Source organism: Hetaerina americana, unplaced genomic scaffold (assembly GCF_022747635.1).
Source record: "Hetaerina americana unplaced genomic scaffold, ioHetAmer1.1.p SCAF_37, whole genome shotgun sequence".
Classification (NCBI taxonomy): domain Eukaryota; kingdom Metazoa; phylum Arthropoda; class Insecta; order Odonata; family Calopterygidae; genus Hetaerina; species Hetaerina americana.
In genome coordinates, this window is record NW_027286952.1 from 3,100,097 (window position 1) to 3,119,950 (window position 19,854).

General features: G+C 34.9%; 1 protein-coding gene across 1 annotated transcript; it reads right to left on the bottom strand.

Moving 5' to 3' along the window:
- Nucleotides 1-3,861: 3,861 nt before the first annotated feature.
- Nucleotides 3,862-18,205, bottom strand: LOC139691508 (voltage-dependent calcium channel gamma-1 subunit). The gene is made up of 5 exons (XM_071589358.1): nt 18,025-18,205; nt 14,536-14,926; nt 9,384-9,461; nt 5,907-6,044; nt 3,862-5,646 (listed from the first exon to the last, which is right to left on the bottom strand). Exons 2-5 carry the CDS (start codon nt 14,828-14,830, stop codon nt 5,396-5,398), a joined length of 762 nt encoding a protein of 253 aa, XP_071445459.1. The 5' UTR covers nt 14,831-14,926; nt 18,025-18,205; the 3' UTR covers nt 3,862-5,395.
- Nucleotides 18,206-19,854: the final 1,649 nt, after the last annotated feature.

Consider the following 19,854-nt stretch of genomic DNA (forward strand, 5'->3'; position numbering starts at 1 on the left):
TGCTGTCATATTGGTTGTGAAAAAGCTTTCCTTTTGGAAAATTCATATAATTGGTCTATCTCTGAATCATTAATACAGAATTTCAATTGAAAGGAAAAAATGACATCAGTTAAAAAATAGGGACTTTCTTAGATCTGCCTCTTGTTTGTTATGGAAAACAAGGTTTAGCTTCTAGGGAGAATATTGAAAATTCACCTTCTTTAAACAGAGGCCATTTAAAAAAAATATTGCTTGCATAAATTAGTTGTTGTGACACATGGTTAAAAGAGTGCCTCAAAATTAGCAATGTGAAGTAAACTCTTAGTACTCTGATGAAGGTTGCTGAAACCACCAAAATGTAAAAGTAACAACTTTTAATTTAAATAAATCTTTTTGAAGACATTTTTTTAATATAGTGCATTGAACATTGGTAAATCCCACAAAGGTGCTGCATGAACAAATCAGTATCCATTGGCTATTTAGTAAGCTCTTTGTTAATAAATGAAAAAAGAAAAACTTTGTTCCAATCCACCACTTTATTTCAGGTACGACTAGTTTCAACGCTACGGCATCATCCTCAGGTACCTGTACCTGAGTACCTGAGGATGCCGTAGCGTCGAAACTAGTCGTACCTGAAATAAAGTGGTGGATTGGAACAAAGTTTTTATTTTTTCATTTATTAAAATGAACTTCCACAAAGTTGAGGCTGAAACTATTGAGATAAGCTCTTTGTTAATCTGAGTTAAAAATATGAACAACAAATGTAATTATAAACTTATCTACTCGGTTGACAATCACTACAATCTTTCCCTTTTTTAATAACTAGCTATGCCTGTAATCCATTAACTGCTCAGCATGGAAAATTATTATTAGTGTTTACAAGAAATAAAAATTATTAATCATTGACAGGCATAAGGCAGGGACATTGTAATTTGAAAAGAAATTTTTCAGAAATCTGAAAACCCTTTTGGTGAAGTATCAGTTAGTGCTTCTCATCTAAATACTCCTAAAATGCAGATATTGACTACCAGTATCTCATCACAAGAGTCACCATTTCAGAAAAAATGGAATCATTCTTAAAATATGCAACTTATTCTCAGAGAAAAATAAAAAAACAGGTATAAAAACTAAAAAAAATCAGGGTATAAAAATATTTGTCATTTGTTTCAAAGTTTGTTAGAAAATACTTCAGTATAAAAAGCCACAAAAATTAAATGGAAAATTAATTAAAATAATAAAAATTGCTTCTATTTACAATAAAACCATTAAGATGCCCATATTTGGCAAAATTTTACTTTGGGATCATATGGCAAAAATTACACTCTTATGAAAACTCCACTCTTAAAAATTACTCTTATTTTTTCCTACATTCCCAATACACTAAACAATTTTCAATCTCTGGAAGACCAGAAAAACAAAGCAATTTCTCTAATACTAATTTTATTATTCAAGGACATCATCACAAATTAAATGTCATAATGTTGCATATCTTACACGTATACAATTTGTCTCCAACATCCACTTCAATGACAGATTTACCGGACAAATGTTCTTTTCTTTAAGTGTACAATTCATTTCTCTTATTGCAGCCTAATCCTCTGATTATTCATTTGCTTTTATGTGGCTCACTTTTCAGGATTGAAACCTTCATATTGTTCATCCATATCTTCAATTAAATCATCTCTCTTATAGTCACCATATCCAATACTTTTTCCATGTTATTTTTAACCCCTTTTCTCAGCATCTCAAATTTCTCAATGATGAACTCCTTCTTACAGATTACTTATAAATTTTACAGCAAAGTCTGCCAACCATGAATCAGCTGAGTTGAAGGTGGATATGTCATACACTCTGGTGGCCTTGTCTGAACAGTATTCCTGTTCAATGGGAATATCCCCATACTTAAAAAAAGCATTTATGTTGTCAAAATAGTATATTTGCTTCTATTTTATCTAAATGATTTCGATGTGGACATTTGAACACGGTAGCAGCAGAACGCCATGAGCCAAATATTTGGTAAGCTGGCTCCATGGATCTGATATGTGACATAAACAATATTTACCAGGTGAATGCCACATCTAGGTAATTGGTATGACTAAAAATAACTCCTGATGTAATTCGTGTAGAGAATTTATGTATTTCATCCAAAAGACACTTTTTTCTTCCTCAGTTAAAACCCAAGAATGATCAATATCCTTCATTTTTTCCCTTTTTGTTTATCCTGTATAATTTTTCTTACCCACACAGTGGAAAATGTCTCGCAATAATGGTTTTTAACTGCTATTAAGCTTAACTTAATTTGGCTGCATTTGGACTGCATTTCTGTTATTTGCTTGAATTCTTGGAGTCTTGCTAAATTAATTAATAGCGGGTACCACTGTGACTAATTTCATTTGAACTTATGTAATATCTGGATGAATGTGAACACATCTCTTGCTTAAAATACCTAATATATATGTGAAAAAATAATGTTTATGAACTAAAAAAGAAAGACATTCTTTGGTCATATGGTCCAAAATTCTTTGGTCTAAAAAACATTCTTTGGTCATAATAATTGTTGAAGTGATATTAATTATTAGGGAGGGCAACTGAAAGCCGAGGTAATTTTTAAATGATTGATGAAGTCAAAAATGTCAGCATGGAAGATCTGTAGCCAATAGTTCTTTGATACATTACTGAAGATGGAGCAGTTGACGAAAGATTTTTGACCTGTGAGTTGTCACCTCAGTCTAAAGAGCTAATGCCATTTTGCATCATGAATGGGAAATTTTTTGATAACTTCAGGTTTAAAGATAAATTAGTTGCTGAAATATATGATAGAGTTATTGTAATGCCAAGGAAACATGGCATGTCACTGCACAAATTCAGCAAACCGTCCTTTGCCTGAACACTGTCATGCTATAAATTATATCAGGTTCTTTTGCAATCAGCCAGCTTCGCTAAATTTGCCAATTTCGCCAATTTTTTTAATTCCTCTGGCTAGTTTCAGTGACTTTTTTGGTAAATCAACAATAAGGACCCAAACTATATATCTATGAGGAAGGTATCCATCCCTTGATCCAAGATGGGGGAATTTTATAGCTGGCTAATTGAGATAGTAAAAGAGCACAAAAACAACAACTGCGTCTCACTTGGAAGTTCATATGAAAATGCTGAATGGCGTCACGACCACTGAATCTATCCAAAAATTGGTTTGATATGTGAGAGTAGAGCTCACATAGTACGGTCCCCAAGGGTATGTGAAATTTATTCAACAGAGTAGGGCGCCAGTTCCTTTCCTTGTCCCATCTATGGTTTCCCAGGGAGATCTGGTGCCCAAAAAAATCCCACAGTTTGGGTGAAGCTGAAGGTGCCCGGGGGTGTTCCGAGGAGTTGAAACCACTCTCTCTGTTAAGTGGTTCAATGCAACTGCATGTCCATACACACTGAATGAAACCATGATCATTTCATGATAATTCAACTTGACTTGAGGCTAACTCAGTTTTTTGAAGAACTTTGATTTTATTTCTTTCACTCCATATTCAATGTTGCTCTTTATTTCTGAAAATAAAATTTCAGAATGAAAGAAAACGAATGCATCTCCTTTCATTATGTAATACAATTTAAAATAATATTATATTAAATTTACGCATTTAATTCTGTATTGAAAATACTACTTTAACCTGCATGCTCAGAGATTAATCTGGGACGTTAATGCCTTGTAGGAGTGAATAGACAAGTTATCTTCTCAGAATCCAGATCCAGGTAAAATAATGAGAGTGGATACAGTCTCAGGAATAATAGAGAAATATTCAATATGCTTTTAGTTTCTGAAATTAAGAACATTAATAGCATGAATATCTGATAGATACAGCAACATTTCAAAAATACATTGGTCATTTTTTTAGGTCAAACATAGTTTCAATCATTAGAATTATCTTATGCTAAACAGGTGCTAGAATGTTTAAAAAAAGCTATGGAGTATATTTGATCATGATCTGATTAAACAGTGAACTTTAAACTTTATAATAGTCTATATTGATATAAGCATAGTGTGTTAGGAATCAATCAATATTTAATGTTCTCAAAAATGATGTGGCATTTTCCCTGGATCACATGAACTTGGAAAATTACATCTGATCATTTCCACCTCAAGTTCTTCTTTATTCTATCGTCTATCTCTTGTCCAAAGAGAATAATTAATTCTGCTGGCAAAACTCAGGGCCCTGATATCACCAGGTAATCTCCTGGTATCTTTTGATTCTCATTCACTGAAATTACTGAGTATCACAATTCTATTGCTCAAGAAACTGTGTGTGATTCCAAAATTTGAGAATGACAACATCTATATTTTTCAAAAAGTAGTGAAGAATTGAGTTGTTGCACAAGATACTCTTTAGCTCAGATTGATAGTAAAGGATAGATAACTAGATGATTTTCGCAGGATATATGGATTCCTCAAATATATTGAGAAGAGTTTGGTTGGAGGCTAGACTACATTTCTTGTGCTCATTGTGATACCATGCCACTCTACTGCCAATACTGATGAAGAAATAAATAATCATTATAACCTTTGTTTTGAATCATATATGTATTTCCTTACTTTGATTCATTTTGTAATTAATAAATAGGACAGAATGAATTTTGTAGAAAATCAAATCATTTTTTACGGTTTTACCATGTATTCCTTTCATTTAAAGACTTGGCAAATTTTCTGCACATTTAACTTTATTGGGGTTATTCTTTATTTAATTTACATTTGGAGATCATCCTATTACAAAAATTGTTTTGATGATTAATATCAGTTTAATTCCTCTAGATATGATTGCATAGGTATGTATGCCAATCCCTGAGATAGATGAATGAACTGTATAATATATACCCTATCATAAATTTCCAATTGCTTTCAGAGAATATTTTTTTTAAACACTAACTTTCCGATCTGATTCTAATTCTGATTCATTAAATGGAAAGGCATCTAATCTTCACAAATATTACCAATCACAAGAGCTGCTACTGCTGACTGAAATTCAATTGGAAATATTTGAAAGATTATTCTTATGATGAGGTTAAACTTTATATAAATGCTAAACACCTCTCAAAGAACAAGTAACAGTATAATGCCACTTTATACAAAATGGCTATGAGACAGAGATCCATAAATCTGACAATCACCAAGTAATAAAAGTGATAGAAAACTTTCTTTTGAATGACTACAATGACTTTGAGAAACAATATCACAGAATATCTGTCTCATAATCTCACAATTTTCATTGGCTCGTTTACAACACTTTATGCATTGGTGAAAGACTGAAGAGTAGAAACAGTATTATAATCTGGAACTCTTCTTGTAATGACTTGATGAATGATCACTCATACAAGTTGGGAGAAAAGTAGATTAGGGAATGGTACACTTATATCATTCATTCAGTCTTTCCTACCGGCCAATTATTGTTGGTTCATCAGCCATTCCAAGTTCTTCATTTGGAGATTTTTCACCTTTTCTTTTGCGTGAATATATGAGAAAAGCCAAACCAGAAAAAATATAAATTATAACCACTATCCAAGCTAAACCAAATGAATATCCATAGTGATATGAAGCACCCCTGGGGTGAATAAATGGAATATGCTCTTTTTCATAACTAATGGAGTTTATCATGATTTCTATCACCACAAATACACAACCAGCTGAAAAAGGAAGGGATTAAGTGTGAAAATATGCAAATAAATGGCAGGTTTCTATTTTTAATCATAAATATAATCAGTATAAAGACACAATTAAATTGATTGTTATTGAAGTGGTTACTTATTGAGGCTGTGCTTTTTGCTAAGAGAAAAACAATTCTTGATACAATAAAATATTGTAACAAGCAATACTTATTGAAACTCACAGTTAATTAAAAAATATTGTTTGCACTTTAAAAGAGAAAAAACAAAAAATATCATACCTGTAATGAAGTGTATTCCTCCAGCTAAACGTTTAAACATGTATCTTGGGTTTCTAAATGTGTATACAGAAAAAAAGAAACCCATGAACATAAGAAGTAAGCTTATGATGGCAAATGATGCTTCTGTTCTGTTGTAATCTAGAAAAAAAAACATTACAAAAATGTCATCAAAGAAAGTATTTTTCTTCATTCACATTAAAAATATTCAGCAAATATGAAATGTTAATCGCAGAGTAGAGATATGAATACGAGTCATTCTCATGTACTCGTATATAGTGGATAATTAACCACCAATGAAATTATTCTAGTTCAGACGGTGACATATATGCATTCTCCTTGAATCATTAACCATGAATGTCATGCACAAAGAGGGGTTCATTTTTAAGAATATGGTGTGAAAATAATTGGTTACAAAGCGAGGATTACCAGGGAGGGGGTAGTGGAATTTACCCTACCCCTTTCCTACCCTGGATTTCTCAACCTGCAACTGCACCAGGTGTAAATGCTGCCCTCTTTCCCACTCCACAGTTCCTTCTTCCAAATAAAAGTTAATGGCCACTTGTGCTTAAAAAATGCCATTCAATTCCTCTCCTGTTATTTCTACCTCTATTTTTCCATTAGCTAATGCACCACTGTCTTCTCCATCTATGACAACAATTATCACCACTCCACAAAATCTCCTACATTCCTCAATCATCCTATTTCTAAATGTATAGCTCCTCACAGTCAGTCATTTAATACTTGCTTAATCATCACTGTGACAGAAGTTGTTGCTAAATTACCGGACAACAATGAGGTGAGTAATCGAGGAGTTTGCGCACATTTGGCTGCAAAGGGCTTTTGAATCACTCAGGCTAAAACAATCCTACAAGCTGCCAATAGCCACCATTCAGTATCCTTCACCTCTCTTCTTGTAACCCTTCCCATCCTCAAATAACTCCATCGCCATTCACTCTGAGATATATATCTCCTTGTAAATATAAGAAACACATTTTATATATCCATTAATTATAATTCACATGTATCACACAAACTTTGGTTTGTGTGAATTTTCAACTATTTCCTCAATTTCCTTGTTCAGTTCACTCTCTTAAAGTGAATTTTCCTTACCTGCTTTCAAGGACTAAAAAAATAAAATAATTGAAATTTGGAATAAGAGCAATGGTGTTTTAATGGTTGCAGAGTATATGCTTTCACCCCTTCTTCCATATTTCAACTTGCTTCCTTACTATTTATTCTTTCTCCTTCCATTTAATTTCTGTCTACTTATTCCCACCTATGAAATTTTCTAACACTATGAAGGTAATCCTTTCAGTAATCAGAGAGGACAACCATTTAAGAAAAGTGAGGTCCTCGAGGGTTGACTCACTTCTTATTTCATCGTTTGGTCATTCCTGTAAGAAATGAGGAAATTAGGGTGTTCATTCATGTTTTTCAATAGCATTTGAAGCTCTAAATACAAATGCTTCAGCTTTAAAATGAGTAAATGAAAGTAAACAAGCATTAATCTCCAGATGAGGCTCCAAATATTGGGTGAGGTGGATCGTAAAGTTAGTGGTCAAACTTTGATTGCCCACAATTTTGGATTTTCAAAATCAATGTAAAAAATGCATTGTGATAAAATAGACCAAGCTGCTGCATCAGGGTTTGCTGGACACAAATTGAAATTCTGCATGGGTGTCATCATTATAATTTAATCACATCTGACAGGTGGACATACCCTCTAGGGGACCCATTAATCAGCAAAAGACAATTTCCATTGCCTCCAGTTTGGAATCTGAGGGCTTCGAGTGCTCCACTGGTCGCCTGGATGTGCTCTAATGTGTGTTGTGCAAGGAGCTGCCGGTGAGGCACCTGAAGCGTGGAAGGTTTTACAGACACCTTCACTGACAGCAGCAAGAGTGGAGATTAGTGCACCACTTGAATGTTAATTGTACCTAGTCTTGAAAGCAGTTTAAATTATTTTTTGCATAAGTTTTCCACCGTGGGTTAAATTTTGCAAAATATTTAAAGATCAACAATGATTCAATTGTTTCAGGCTCAACTTTGTGGAAGTTCATGTTCAGTAGGAAATACACACTGTGTTCTTCATTTAATGATCAACAATGATGTTGCCATTTACTCTTTTCTTTATAAGGAATTGACAGACTGTTAGTGCTGAATCACCTTCTCTTGAGAATATTGAGGAGGAATTGTTGCTGACTACCACCCGTGAAGATGTCCTAACTTAGCTTTATATGCTCACGCATTATGCAGGCAGATGCACACGTTTAAAATACATTTTCAGACAATCTAAAGCTGGTGACCTTTGAATGTATCAACAATATGCCCTATACTTTAGAATAAGAATATTTGCTATTTTTTAAGGCAAATGACAAATAAATTAAACTGAAAATGAACCATGTGTATGTGATTTTTTAAATTATTTACTCTATAAAAAATTGAAAATCATTTACAAATGTACATTGATTTCAGTAGATGAATGTTTTTAGCTTCTTCATGTTAAAAAGGGAATTTAAAGATTGGTATTCAATATACATATTCTAATATACAAACAATAACAAGCTAATTCCTAACTTTTGCCATGACTTCAGTTAAAGTGAAATTTTTTCAACATGGAGACTTTTCCCAGTCCCTTGGGTTCATATAAATCAGAGAAATGACTCCAATAGCCGTAAACAGTTTACCTTTCAAACCAAAGCACAAATGAGCTTAGTTGGTTGATGCCATTAGTCAAAGGATGGGGTACTATGTGGGCGAAATATACATATTCGTATTCACATTTCTCATCCCTTTCCCTTTTTTTTAACCTTAATCCATCCTTTGACTTATGGCATCAGCCAACTAACCTCATTTGTACTTTGTTTTGAAAGGTAAACTTTTATGGCTATTGGAGTCATTTCATAGCTGTAAGAGCTCAATTCAATCACTATATAAATGAGGGTTTAAAAAACTCAGTTTCTGTAATCTGTACGTGCGTGTACACATAGCGGACAAATATTTGTTCCATCTTTTATACTTTCAAATGGAAAACTTTTTTTAACGACCTGTATTTTTCAAAGAATCATTAACATGTGATAAAAGATATGAGTTTAGGAACGATTTTGTAATAATAAACCAGGAAATACAATGCAACAATTTCAGAGTGTAAAAATCATTCACCTTGACTGGGGTCCTGGTCAAGGTGAATGAATTTTACGCTCTGAAATGGTTGCATTGAAATTCATAATAGCGAATAACTCCATTAAAAGTTACTATTGCGGCATCTCCCGTAGTTTCCTAGAATTAATCAGGAAATATTTTCTTCTGGAAACACTGGCATAAATATGGATCAAGTGGCATTGTTTGCACCAAAATAGGTGCTTTTAAGTGTGTATTTGGCTTTTGTGGTGTTACACTGCATGGTAAATTTAAATGAAAATACTTGATAAATGTGTTCATAAATATATCTTCATTCAGCGCTATTTAGGTACTCACTTAGTATAACTTTATCCAGGGCTGGATCCAAGCGCACCCTCAATTCTGATGGAAACATTTCATGACTCCTGCATCGAGCTGCAGCGAGAAAATAATAAGTTCAAGAATTAAAAGTCTTAAAGGTAAAAATTAGATGTAGAAAGAAATGTTAGACAATACTGGTCATTTGAATTTAGGCTTTTATGGGAATTACTCATGAGTACCATCTTTTTTGAGAATTCATGTATTTGCATGGAATATATGCATAGCATAAAACCTGTAAGTTGTGAAAGGACTAAGAGTGGGATTTAGAAAAGCTTATTGGAAATATTCCCTAAAAGATGGAGTATAGTGAAATGAATTAAAGCCTATTGCTAATGCCATACTGACATATATCGCTGAAAAAAAAGAAAAACATAGTAGGAATAATTATACAATTTTTGCTGGCAATATCCTATCTAGGGGAAATTATAAATATAATACATAACCAAAAAATTTCTACCCAAAATATCTTAGTTTATGACTAGATCACTTTCAATGCATGATTGGAAAGTATTATACAGGACTTCCCATTACTATGTACAATGCAGAATGAACGGATATAAATGACTTTTAGAAATAACATGTTGTGAAATTTCTAGCCAACACAGAGCACATATTTGAGATCTATAGTATGTATTTATAGTAAGGTTTGTACTTAAAAACTTAATTAATTTATCATTATTAGCATATAAAAGAGCATGGTAATCCAGTGGTTAGAGCCCTGGGCGACTGACTGTAGGGCCTGGGTTGGATTCTTGGTGATGCCTCTTGTCTCTCTCAACTTCACTCAAAATGCATGAGTTTTTTGGGTAAGCGATACTTCAGGGAAATCCCTGGAAATGGAAATGACCCCCTGATGATGGGACCCTTTTTTGTGATTTGTACATGCCATAGGGTTTAGTATGAGTTGAGCTATACCATCACCTATCGCGCCAACCCTCAGTTTGATTCTGCAGAGGGTAAAGGAACAATTCAAAATCCCCACTTTATTAGCAAAGAGAACTACAATATTGTTATCACTCTCTGAAAGAAATTATAAAATTCAGAGGAGCATTGATCAACAAGGAAAACATTACTATAATTACAACTGGAAAGCTACATATATGGCATGTTTTCATGAAAAAATTCTGAGCTGAAGATACCAGAAGTATAACCAAATGAATGTCATCGTTTTCATAAATTTATGCGTTTTGATGACAAATATAATTATATTGTTAGTAATTTTTTATACTAATGGAATGCTTAGTGTAAGGAATAATCTCAAAATAAGAATGAAATAATTATGCATTTTTCTTGAGACCACTGATTAAATTTAAAAAGAATATTAGTGACAAAGGATGAGTGCTATGTGGGAAAGATACACTGAAAATTCAATTTTCAAAGGATATTCTAAAATAGTCTATATAGAAAGCTTTTGATGGTCTTGTATTTCCTCTTGTGTATTTTTAGTAGACATATTTGTGGCACGAAATCACATGTATCAAAGTTTTTTGAATAACTAGTCTAAGTATGATTCTACGTATAATGGGAATGTAGCTCACCTGGATAGTCTGATGGGTGATTGCTTTCTTTCTCATTTTATGCTAAACCAAATGTTTTTAACTACAGCCTACCTTGTTACAGGCACAAATACTTAAAGTATTTTATCTATCATCCTTTGAACCTTTGCATTATGTTCTGAATTGATGATCCAGTAAAATGGTGTGAAAAAATGAAAAGGGGAATACTATACACATTCAGAAGGAATTAAGTGCACGGGATAAAGTGAATTATCCTGAATTTTAGACAAGTTGCAACTCATCAATGAGCGACGTGTAGTACACCTTTACGGGGAAACAGACCCGTACGCAAGGGTGGAAGAGGCACGGTGGTTGTTAATCCTAATCTTTAGGGGTGTGGTGCACTGTCCAATATACACGGCAGGGCATAGCTTACACTTCAGAAGGTGAACTAGATTACTGGAGGTGCACGAGGAGAAGGGAAATAGTGGGAGAGGTTTCTTGAGGATAGAGAGAACCACTATTTCACCATCAACCTTATTCCCAAATGCCACTCCGTTACTTTCAAACGCCCCGCTAACATATCAGATCTCTTCAAATCAACCAGTTCACTCATTAAATTCCCGCCCTGTTCAAAAGCTACTCCCATGTCCTAGCATAAATCAAGATGCAAAATATTTCCTATTTTCAAAATCCAAATCTCATCCCTCTTCCACCCGTGTTTTAACTCTCTCTCGCTGATTCCCTACTCTTCGTGCACCACCAGCAATATAGTTTACGTTCTGAAGTGCCAACTATACCCTGACTTCTATATTGGACGGCGTGCGACACAATTAAATATTAGGATTATCTTCATGATAGATTCATATCTTTAAGGGTGCATCGTTAAATGAAGATGTTTAAAAAAATATACCGTTTTTTTCGGGCCAACTCTTCTTGGTTACTAGTATTTTTATTCATTAAAGCTGACGAGTTTAGGCATTATATAATTGCACACTCATGTTTTCTGATCTAAATTGATCACGAACATTCGTGTTAAATATTTTGGAAACAATTTTCCGAAGTGCCTAGACAGATGCTCCGTGTATGGCGCATTGCATGCTTTCTTTTATCCGTTACTAGTATTCACTCTTACGATTAATTTAAGAATTCGTAAAAAATACTCTTTTACTTAATAAATTTTTATCATATCATTAAAGTCAAAATTATGAATTTATGCATGATTAAGAGATTATTATAAGCAAATGTGAGCCATGGCTATAAATATATGAGCAGCTAAACATAATTTGTGCGAAGAGTAATAAGCCAATAAAATCGTATGCCTTCCTATATTAGGCCATTAGATCTTTACCACTTGTTTTACAAAGTAGATTCACTGAACTAACCATTAACGCCGGTTACACAATGTTACTTTTATAAATAGGCAAACTAAACCACAGTTATCAATAAAAATGGAAACTTGGAAACTAAAAGCATTCGAGGACTGCGCAACCGCAGCAGTTATTAACTCGAAGGTCGGTTTGATGGTTTTGGCGTAAGAAGTTCGCTTTTATTATAAATTTACACACAAATTTTTCCCCAACATTTACCAAAATAATACATACTATATGCAGAAGAGCTGCAGAAAAATGAAAAATATCAAATAAACTAAATGTATGCCAAATATATATCAATTAAAAGTATTTATATTTCTTAAATCTGAATGAAGTTACACAGTTCAAGAAAAAATATTTCACAGTTAACGTAAAAATAGTAATTAAAATTTAATCTTGGGCATATTTATTCAGGTTGAAGTTTTGAATTGTTCTCACACCTTGCAAATATATATATATATATATATATATATATATATATATATATATATATATATATATATATATCATATTTAACCTTTTAATTATTCGATAGAGTCTAGGTTTCAGAGTAACATTTTGAGCAAATCGATAAATATTTTTCAACACATTATTCAATCAAGCAGATGCTTCAAATGATGTAGTTGCTAACCTTATTTTTAACCTTGAAAGCTCTATCAGACTTACTTAGCCGAAGGAGAGTTTTTAATGAGTGCAATGATTTCCTGAGAAATTCTCAGATAAGTTATATCTATGGTATTAGTCTTATTAGTATTATCAAAATAACTTGTTTTCAAAAATTGCATTTACCTTTGGATATTCATTTAGATACACATCAATGCCTGTGATTTGTCAAACAAATGTACGGTCATAAAGATAAACTAGGAACAACAAATCATTATGCGCGATTTGGAACAATACATTGTGGGAACAATAAATTTGCACTCTTCCACGAGTTTAATGGTAACGTACAACGCGTGTCGGTTCACAGAACCATCTTCAGGTACAAGCCATGCCAAATAGTGAATACATCATATTTATACATGCTTGAGGAAAAGGGAAGGAAAGGATTGAGGAGTAGGGTAGGCTGGGACATTTAAAAGAAGGATGGAAAACCCAAAGATGACAGAGAAACCAAAGAAATGAAAAGGTAAGAAGAGGGAGGACATTTGTTTTTCTCATTATGACGAACTTCCACAAATCTCGCCTGAATCTGTTAGATATATTCAGAAAAATGCATTCAAAAAAACCAAGGAGTCGTGAAACATGAAAATTTCACAGATATCACGGACATTGAATCTTTTAAAAATTTAGTTTATTTTGGAAAATGCTGCACACTTTTTAATATCATTATGAAATTAAGGCTTGCCATATACTATGCACTGTGGCCTCAGAGGTTTTTAACACGAAGGGTATCAATATGTGCTTTGCCTACCGCACGTAAGAATTTAGACTAAATTAGTTTTATTAGTTTCCTATGCCAATTATTGTCTTCTCTTTATTAGTTTTCCATCTTGAAATACCATTAAAATATTTTTAAAAACCTTCTAGATGCTCAAATTTTGTGGAATATTTTTTTACAATTTTCATTTCCCAAATACCAATTTAGTTCTTGACCAATACATATTATTGTTATGTAACGCGTAAAAATACACATAGTTTTTCAAAATTTGAAAACACCATTATCAAAGGAATATTAAACAAATATGCTTCAGGTAAACCTTAAAGGAAGAAAGGGTAAATTTGAGGGAAAAGGAGGGAAACTTTTACTATAACCATGTTTTCTTTAGGTATTCAAAAAGTTGCATTCAAAGAATTTTATTCATTGCAAAACTTTCAGAGTGTAAAAATCATTTTTATTCATATTTACATTTATAGTGACGCTCATACTCTAAAAACGCCATAAGTGGACAATAAAACATTTTAGATTTGTAAAATGGATTGATCCCGTTTCCCTTGCCATACAGGGTGAGGAAAAGGAAATCCAAAAGAAGATGTAGTGATAATTTGAGAAAAGACATGGAGGGGGGGGGTTCGGTGGGATCCCAGAAGATGCCTTGGATGAATATCAAAGTCTTAGTAATACGAAGAAAAAATTGAGTAAAGCGGTTTCAGACTAATTTGAGTGAGTCTGAGGTTTAATTTTCCGGGAAAATAAATATGTAATATGCAGCCGAAGTATAAATAAGGATTTAAGATTACCGAATGAAATACAATTTATAGCTGCTAGTGAGGCTATTTCCCATGAATAAAAAAAATCAAAGTCAACTCATGACTTACTGAATATGGCCCTCTGGTCCATGGCGTTGTTTGCATAAGTGGTCCTGCAAATCCGCCAGATACCAGAATTGGACTTGAGGAAGAACCTTCTTGTTTCGTTCACCCAAATCCCTCCCTCTCTCCTCCGTGGGTCTTCGGGTGCTTCATCGCTGTACACCATAAACCAATAGCTGCTCGAGATTGCCCAGATCCAGATGATAATGGAGAGTCCAGCGAGACCAGTGACACCGAAAAGTACTCGACGCTCGAACATCAGCTGGGCTTCCAGCGCCTTCTTCGACTTTTTGCCCATCATTGGGTCAGGTGGTGAACCCTGCCCTTCGAATTAGCGTAGCGGAGCGAGCACCTTCCTGTTTTGCCACAGTCTCTCGTCCCCGGTAGAATTTGCGGCCTGCGGAATGAAGCAACGAATACAACCAAAGGATTTATTACTTTTAAAATTCCAAACGGCATTTTTTATTTTTTTTTGACAATTATTTTATTTTGAAAATACAAATCTATTCTGAAGACTACACTGAAAGTTTCCAGTCGTTTTAAAGAACGAAATTTCATGCTATATTTATTGTTTTTCTTGGCAAATATCATTGGCTTATCTCCTCGTGTGATGCGACACGTAAGAATACTTTGGTCTGGGAAAATATTTTTTTTCGGTTTGGCAGCCTTTTAAGCTTTGCCCGACGGAATTCTTTTTAGCCTCTAGTTATTATAGGAATCCAGGAATTTCTGTGTTTTGAAAGTATCTATCAATAAGCAACACGAGTAATGAACTTAAGATGTCAAACGCGGCTACTCCTATTTTAAGCGCACAGGAAGTGAAGCCTAATCATGGTTTTACACCTTCCGTAGGGCGTTTTGAAAATTTAATGCCGACAACTGCAAAATATTTAAAGAAATCTACAATACTACATACGTAAAGCCATTTTCAGAATGCTTTACATAAGATTTTTGAATTGTGTAATACCTGAGAACCTACTTGAACTTGAGTAAGTGTAATTATTTTGCTATTTTCATAAACAATTGCACCATTATTTCGATAACATTAAAAAAAACCTTTCCAGCAAAGGATCTTGGCACATCAACAGATCAAAAGCTTAATTTCTCTGAGAGCATTCAGTCAGTTAAATATAAAATCATATCTCTCTTAGGCTTTCAGTACAGTTTAACATAAATTAGAGATCCTCAAGCATTACAGTCATATTTTTGAACAATTTTCCCATTAATTATGAATTATTACTCTCCCAAACGATCGGTTTCAGTTCCATCTAATAACTCAAACTTTAATTAATAGTGTAACTAATACCTTTGGGGAAATTAAAAACGCAGAATCCTACATTTTCTCAATGCACCAAATGATACCATTCTATCTAAAATATTCATTTGCAATCTTCTAAATTATAGACTAAAAAAGATTTAGGAATAATTTATAACGGTCTCAACTCGATAAATGACAGTCTTGAACTCCTTTCCCTCACATATTTCAAACAGCCATCACGAGCTAGGCGTAAGCACTCATTACTCCAACCGCCCGTTCCCAGGTTATCCATCACCATACGTTCACTTCTCTGCAGCCTCTTCTCTCTCTGCTGAATTCACTTTCAGATAGCATTGATCCTTTTCCACTGCCCTCAAACACCTTCATCAGTCTAGCTCCAACTCACTTCTCAAAATAATCATCACTCTCTCTGTCTACTCCTAACATCTTCCTGAAAATGTTCAGCCCTTGTTGATATTTGAATGTTTGGGTATTCTTTCGCACGTTCTTGTATTTATGTTACATTATTAATTGGCAATGATTATGTGCAAAGACTTATGATATGAGTAAACAAAAACACTCAAAAAACTTCAACACAATGTTTTGGCCCAACAAAAGCGGTTTTTCTGTGAAAAAGATATTTTGTATATTATGTACTAAGTAAACCTATTGCTTAGGGTGAAAATGATAAAGTCAATCATTAAGGTTTCATAGTAGAAATTTGATTTTTAGGTGTGTCCAATTCATTGTACATTTACCAAAAAGTCGTATTGAGTGGCCTCCCATCTTTATTTGTAACATTGTCTATAGCTAATACCGTTTCGATAAGATATTTATCTTAATTATTGCCTAATTCAAAATGATAAATAAGCAATCGGTGGAAATATAAAGCATCAAATTGTTCTTAATATGTGAATAAAATGAAGTTTTTAATTGGGTCTCATTTTGTTATTTGTTTTTAACGACTGATAAAAATTAAGTTACAATTGAACGAGTGAAACTTTTTCCCGCCACATGCAGACGACACAATTTAAAAAAATGGCAAAAGCTTAATATCTATTCAGCCGTATATAGTTATGGTATTTCTCTTGCGTAGTAGATAATATTTCGCTTGACAAAAATTAATTGTGAGCTGAACTTTTGAGCGTAGCTGATTTTCTTTTCATTTCAAAATCTGCACATTTCATTGGGTTTAAACGTGGGCATTCCAATACCCCTCCAAGGATGAAAGTGTGGACACACATTGACGTGGAATTTTCATTATCACGTGCATTTAACTTTTATGTCTTCGAATCATCTCCTTAAATTTTAGCATAGTCAAAAGTATCTCATTGCAAACGCGTCAAATGTATGCCATAATACCAGAAAAGTAACTGACGAGGAATAGTGTTTAATATAAGGAAAAATGACGAGCCAGTAACCATAATTTGGTTCGAAACTTTTCAGAATTTAAGACGAAATTATGTGTTAAAGTCGTCCTTATTTGAAAGTGAGTCGCTTGACAGGTGCAGGGGTTATGTGATATCTGTATTCACTTTTGAGTGTGTAGTTTGTGCCACTAAAAGTGATAATAATCCAAAATAAAAACAACGCTTACGGAAGAGCATTGGACAAAATTAATTCATTCAAATTTTAAATAATATCTTGGCCTGACGGAATACCCAAATGTGCCCTCCATATCTTTGCGTCAAACCAAAGGGTCAAAATCCTATGCGTCATGCCAGATAGCCCCTTGTGGCTAGAGGCAGATTCTAGGTCCATCACGGCGAGAAGAGAACAGGTGGTGATGGACGGAGTGGTTGCTGAGAGACGCGTCGGCCCCGGGGAGCGTGGCAAGGGAAGGTTTCCCCGTCGGAGGAGAGAAGGTTGGCGGGTCGGTGGAGGCGGAAACCTATGGAGGAGGAAGCACCTCCTTCCACCCCCAACACACCTAGACCCGGCCCTTCCAATCGCCACCCCTACCACCCCCATCCGCCACCCCTCCCCCTCACTCACAACACCCCCCACCCCCCGCCCCCAAACCCCAATATCAGGGGCGCACAGACACCCGAGCGCACAAACTCACATACACACACGCACGGGAAAAAAACACTCGCGAATCGAATTCCGCGATGCGTAAATAATCCCGCGACGCCCCCTCATCACTTCCTTGAACTCTTTGAAGAACACAGACGCGCGGCACAAACACCAAGAAAGCAAATCAAACGATCCAGCGGTAACGTGGGTGCGGGACTCACAAAAGTAGCCGATGATCCTTTCCTTTTATTTTTCCGAAGAACGTGGCCGTCCACCCTTTTTTGCCCTCTGACCCCACGAGATACCCCTCTGGTCTGTCCCTTCCAGTAGGGCTCCCTCCGCCAATCTGTGCCAGGGCGTTCACTCTTTCTTCTTCCCCGGGACGTGGTGAGTCTGCCGGTCCTCTCTCTCTCCCATTCTCTCTCCCTCCTCCCTGCCGTGTCCCTTCCTCGCCCCTCCCCACCCCCCACCCTCATTCTCCTCCTCGCCGCCCCCATCCAGCCTCGGAGGCGGTGGACTAATTCCGGCGAGGCAGCGGCCGCGCGACTAGTTCTCGCCTTGGCGGCGAAGGCGGAGGTATACGCCGTCCCGGTGCTCCGCAACTTACCGGACAAGCGAATGGAATCCCGCGTTCTCCGTTTCTGCACTCGCCATGCCGCGAAATAATTACGGTCCAAACGAAGCGGATTGTGAAAACGGGGGAAAACTGAAAGAAAAGGAGTTTTTCATAGACCGATGTATGTATACAGAGGGACAAGTATAAAAAACAAGAAGTTCTATTTGTAGACAGATCCTCCCTTCAAAACTCTAAACAGTCCAAGCAGAGTAATAGCTGTGATTCAATTTCTATTTGCAGCGCAGAGCAATATATAATGTTCGTTTAAAGTAATCTGAGGATGATAGATTCCAAGGCGTTGAAAGTATAGTTTTGAAACCGCTCTGATATTTTTTTCCAGATTTCAACTTGCACTGTCCAAGCCCAAGTTGTTGGCTCACATTCAGGGCATATTTTGACGATACACAGGGTGCCAAGACGGCACAACATAAATATACAATGCAATGTCTCTGCTTAGCTAAGAGCTCCCAGCTTGCCATTTCGGAAGTATTATTCTCAGTATGAAAAGTAGAGTTAAGCTAGTTACGATTTTGTATGAAGTTCTCACAGTTTTGAATATAAAATATCTATTAAGATGAAATATTTAATATATTTATTATTAAATACTTTGTTTCAAACATTAAATGAAATTTTACTTAATTTTAGAGGAAAATAAAATTTATTCCTAAACACCTTAGCATCTTCATCTTTATGAGAGGAACGTGGATATACGCATACGCACACACTACTAAATATACGTATATATATAAATAAATATATAAATAAATAAATAAATAAATAAATATATATATATATATATATATATATATATATATATATGTAACCATAAACACAGTAATCAACCAGAAGGTCGGTTTAGTTCTAGAAGTTTTTAGTTTAATTCACACATCAGGGTAGGGGAGCCAGTTCCTTTCCATGTGCCGGTTATGGTTTCCCAGGAAGATCTGGTACCCGAAAAAGCACTTAGCTTGGGTGGAGCTGCAGGTGCCCAGAGTGCCTTACCCGGGAATCGAACCCGGGATCCTCCGGTCAGCAGTCCAATGCTCTACACACTGGACTACCGCAACGCACATATATATATTTTTATAATATATATATACACACACATATATATATATATATGTATATATATATATAGTATATATATGTGTGTACATATATATATATATGTGTATATATATGTGTATATATATAAAAGGGTTACCTAAAGCCGCAAAAGAAACTATTGGAACCGTTGACGTGAAAAGGACTAGGAAACCATGGATCACGGATGAGAAGGTTACCAAGATGGATGAAAGGAGAAAATGGGAGAATGTAAATACAGAGATAGGCAAAATGAAGTACAAGGAGTTAAACAATAATATGAGGCGGGCAGCAAATAGGGCAAGGGAGGTATGGTGGAAGACGCAGTATGAGGATATGGAAAGACCAACAA

Bases quoted from the DNA above. Each gene is read 5' to 3' on its own strand.
- LOC139691508 (XM_071589358.1), bottom strand. From the start codon at position 14,830: ATGATGGGCAAAAAGTCGAAGAAGGCGCTGGAAGCCCAGCTGATGTTC. The intron at 9,462-14,535 runs GTAAGTCATGAG...TTCTCGCTGCAG, and splicing joins GGACCAGAGGGCCATATTCA to CTCGATGCAGGAGTCATGAA. The intron at 6,045-9,383 runs GTGAGTACCTAA...TTTTTTTTCTAG, and splicing joins CCTGGATAAAGTTATACTAA to ATTACAACAGAACAGAAGCA.